The 3,806-nt window shown below is 34.7% G+C and overlaps 1 protein-coding gene across 6 annotated transcripts in view; it reads right to left on the bottom strand.

The window, feature by feature from the left end:
* The window catches only part of NLGN1 (neuroligin 1), a 325,605-nt gene that overhangs the window by 208,103 nt on the left and 113,696 nt on the right, over positions 1-3,806 (bottom strand). For all 6 annotated transcript variants that reach the window (XM_009333585.1, XM_009333582.1, XM_009333584.1 and 3 more), the window contains one exon: positions 3,399-3,551. In XM_009333585.1, coding sequence (XP_009331860.1) covers positions 3,399-3,551 — 153 coding nt within the window. The remainder of the gene's footprint in view (positions 1-3,398; positions 3,552-3,806) is intronic.

Here is a 3,806-nt window from a genome sequence, read left to right as displayed (position 1 = left end):
TCCCAAAATGTTAAAATTTCATTTATAAGCAACTTAACATTCATATATCTAAAGGAGACTTGTTATGAAGCTGCCAAGGGTCCCTAAAAGTATTTATGAATTAACATTCTCTGCATGTTCTTCCAATTCAGAAAACTTGAATGAATGATTTTTGACAGCACATTTTGATGTGTTTTGCTATTAATTTCCCATCTTTACTTTCAATGTAATGTACTTTTAATTAGGCAATAATATATAATCTTCTGTTCATCTATCATTTTTACTCAAACATGTTAGGAAATGGATAATAGAAAAAAGGCTCATCAGAGACCCTTTGGTGGCACAGCAAAGCTGGAATAAAATGCCATCTCCTGACAGTACCTTTAAGGTTTCATAAAAAGATAATGGATGTGCTTGTCACTGACGCTAATGATCAAACATTTTCCCAGTTTTACTGGATATTAAATTGTGAACTATAAAAGAAAACCCCACAGTCTAAGCAATGTCGGGAAAAGAATCCTGCTACATTTTTTAACTCCTTTGATATCTAACTAACATAAACCTCCTTATTCCACTGTTACTTTCACTGAATAGTCACTATGGCAAGAGTGTGTGACACTTACTTTTACTAAAGTGAAGAGGCTTATTTTGAGGAGGAAAGACAACTCTCCATGTTGCGGAACAGGAACATGAAATGCAAAAATGCAAAACATATGCAAAAATGCTTAAGCACACTTATCACAATATCTTTATGAAGTTGACTAAAGCTTTTTTAATCTGACATGAAGCGATTTTTGAAAGGGTTATGCCTAAATTTCATATATCACTTTGAAAAATATTTGAAAGATATCCTCTGTTTAATATTTTCAGTAGTATTACCATGATGTCAAAATAAAGAGGGGCGCAAGGCAGTAAAAAAGGAAAAAACCCCAATGTGATGGGAACACTACAAAATAAATAATTACCAAAATAAGGATCGATCAGTTTGACAAATTAGGTTAACACTGAAAAAAAACAGATCTAATTTGAAAGCACTGAAAAAATGGTATGTTATTCTACTTAGAAAGAGAAAAATATCAAACCAAAACAAGACAATACCTTCTAGTCAATCACAATGGAATTAAGACTCACTAGACAAGATTGCTTGCACGAGACTTGCATTTAAAGAGAATCTAAAGAAGTTATAAATAGTCTGTTTCCAATGACTTCTTATTCAGTAGTCCCTGATTTTCCAGGGCAAAGAGTTCTCTTTTCCATCTTATCTTTATCTAAGGAAAGATTCTAACAGACTTCCATTCTCAGACTTGTTTCAAAGACAAAATTAGGCCAGGGAACTCACTGGGGTTTTGTTTGGTTTTTAAATGCACTTGCTCCATACTTGGCATTGTACCAGATACAAAATACATGAACGACTGCTACATATAGTTAACAGGTGCATTTATTTTACTAAGAAAACCCTGCAAGCCTGAAACAGGGTTATTTTAGTTAGTCTGAAAGTAATTTCAAGTATTCATACCAATCACTGGATTTTACTGTGAGTTTTAGAGTTTTTACTGTAATAGGTCCCACTTAAAAGAAAATTAGCTCTCTGCCCCTTGAGGCTCTGTAAAGACCACAAAGTCCAAAGAACCACAAAAGCACGAACACAAATGAAATCCTCCTAAGCTCAGTAAGATGTTAGCAGTGGGTTACCTCAAGGATCAGTGTTAAATTACAAGTGGAAAAGCCATTACCATCAACGAAGGTGAATTAATTTTCATCTTTCAAGCAACTAGCCCTTTCAAACACTGCAACTACAAGTGATTTAGGAATCAGACTAAATAATTTACAAAAATAAACAGTGCTTTCAGATAATGGATGCTGTATTACTGGACAGAATACCCTACAGGCATATAATATAGAAAAATGTTGTTTGAAACGTCAAAGACGAGAGCACTGGTGTAAAAATAAAATGTTGATTAGAGGCACAGATTACAGATTATTAACTGCTGCACTAGTATGTGCCCAAGGACTTGAAGTCACTATATAAATTGGAAGACAGGATGAGGGAGAAAAACATACAAAATATCAGAATTTCCTTGCTTAAAGAAGTACATCACAAATGAAACCTCCAACTGGATACTAAGGAGATAAATCCAGCAAAAAATAGTTATGATCTTTCTGGAAATTATTCAGTCCCTTGTAAAACACAACTGTAGTAGACTAAGTTTCAAAACCTAAAGTCAAAATCCATTCCCTCCCCCAAACTTAAAGTGTATTCAGATGTTAAATTTTTAATGAAAATGAAACTGGAAGAAAATTATCCAGATGAGCAAACCAGAACCAATGAATCTGGGGATCGTGCTAACTGAATTCAAAGCAAAAGAAACAGAGCAATGATGAAATAAAATGACCACATAAAAGAAAACCAGAGTAACAGACGTTGCTAATGCCCACAAATTGAAAATAAAGTTGACTGGTCTTCAGAACCAACTCACTGCTATGAATGACACCTGGCTTATCACACCAGGTGATAACATCACAGGGTATTCCCTGTAACATCACTTCAGATGTTATAGGGAATACCCTTATACCTATGTAAGTATTCTAAAGTTACTGTACTGACCTCCATAATATCCCAGAATTGAACTCCTGCTTTCAGGAGGCTTAGCATGCAACATTTCAGTAGAATATGCAGAAGAAAAAAAACAACAATCATATTGTCTCAAGAGCAGGTGAACTTGTATCATGAATGTGACTACACTGAACAAATAGCAAAGTATAATTTTTTAGAAATACAAGCTACCGGAGGGATACCGCACAAGTCTACCAACAGCTTCAGCATATCCTATTCACTGTATTTGAAACAATCAAAAGTAACTCTCTTCGCTCTCTAATTTGGCCTAGAAAAGAAATACTGGAGGTATTTGAATTATAACAACACTTTTCAAAACCACAGTGAAGCGCAAAACAAGTAGGTAAAAAGTACAGCTCTTATTAAGTAATGTTTTCATAGCCTCCTTAGCTTTTTCAAAGTACGAAAAAATCACTGTAATCGAAACTTAGTCTCTTTCTTCCAACAGAAAACCCTATTGTCTATGACTTAACATTTTTTAAAAAATCTAATTTACCTGTCTATGACGCAAAACATCACTGTTATTCACAGGAAAAAAAAAGAACTCTTCTGTCTGAATAGCTCAGCAATGGGAACACCTGTTTCATACCACTAAAAGCATGACAGCAGGTTCTTCCAGGTAGTACTTATAATGCCATAATATCTCATCCCAAGAATACAAACCTTTTATTTGACAAAGAAAACAAAAAACTTGTTGTTGTTCTGTTGCTTGTTCTGTTCTGTATTTAAAAAAAATACATTCTCATGTATAACATGAATTGCATTGGAGATAGCAGGGATTAATGGAAAGCTGAAAGCTTCTTACCAAGTACCCCAAGGCGATAGTTGACTGTGATGACTATCACATTCCCATAACTTGCTAGAACACTGCCATCATATAAATTTCCAGTGCCTTCCATGTAGGACCCTCCGTGAATATACACCATCACAGGCTTAGGTCCCCCACTGTCCCGAATGTCTGGAAAAAATATTAAGACACATTTTATCTCAAGAAAGTACCAAAACAGATACATGCAATATTTTTTTTTTTTTTAGTGAGGTTATTATTCTTGAAGTGTTTCTCAAGCAACGTCTTTTACATAAGGAAAAGGGCAGGTGGGCATAAGTGTTTCTTTGTGGCTTGCTTGTAACTAAAGTTCATATTTTTGAAACACTTGTTGGCCTCAGAAAAGCAGAAGGGAATCGGAAATGGTAACATGTTTGCTCAAATGGA

The sequence above is a fragment of the Pygoscelis adeliae genome, unplaced genomic scaffold (assembly GCF_000699105.1).
Source record: "Pygoscelis adeliae isolate BGI_AS28 unplaced genomic scaffold, ASM69910v1 Scaffold220, whole genome shotgun sequence".
In the NCBI taxonomy this organism is placed as follows: domain Eukaryota; kingdom Metazoa; phylum Chordata; class Aves; order Sphenisciformes; family Spheniscidae; genus Pygoscelis; species Pygoscelis adeliae.
The sequence above is the reverse complement of the archived record's forward strand: the minus strand, read 5'-3'. Positions and strand labels throughout refer to the sequence as shown.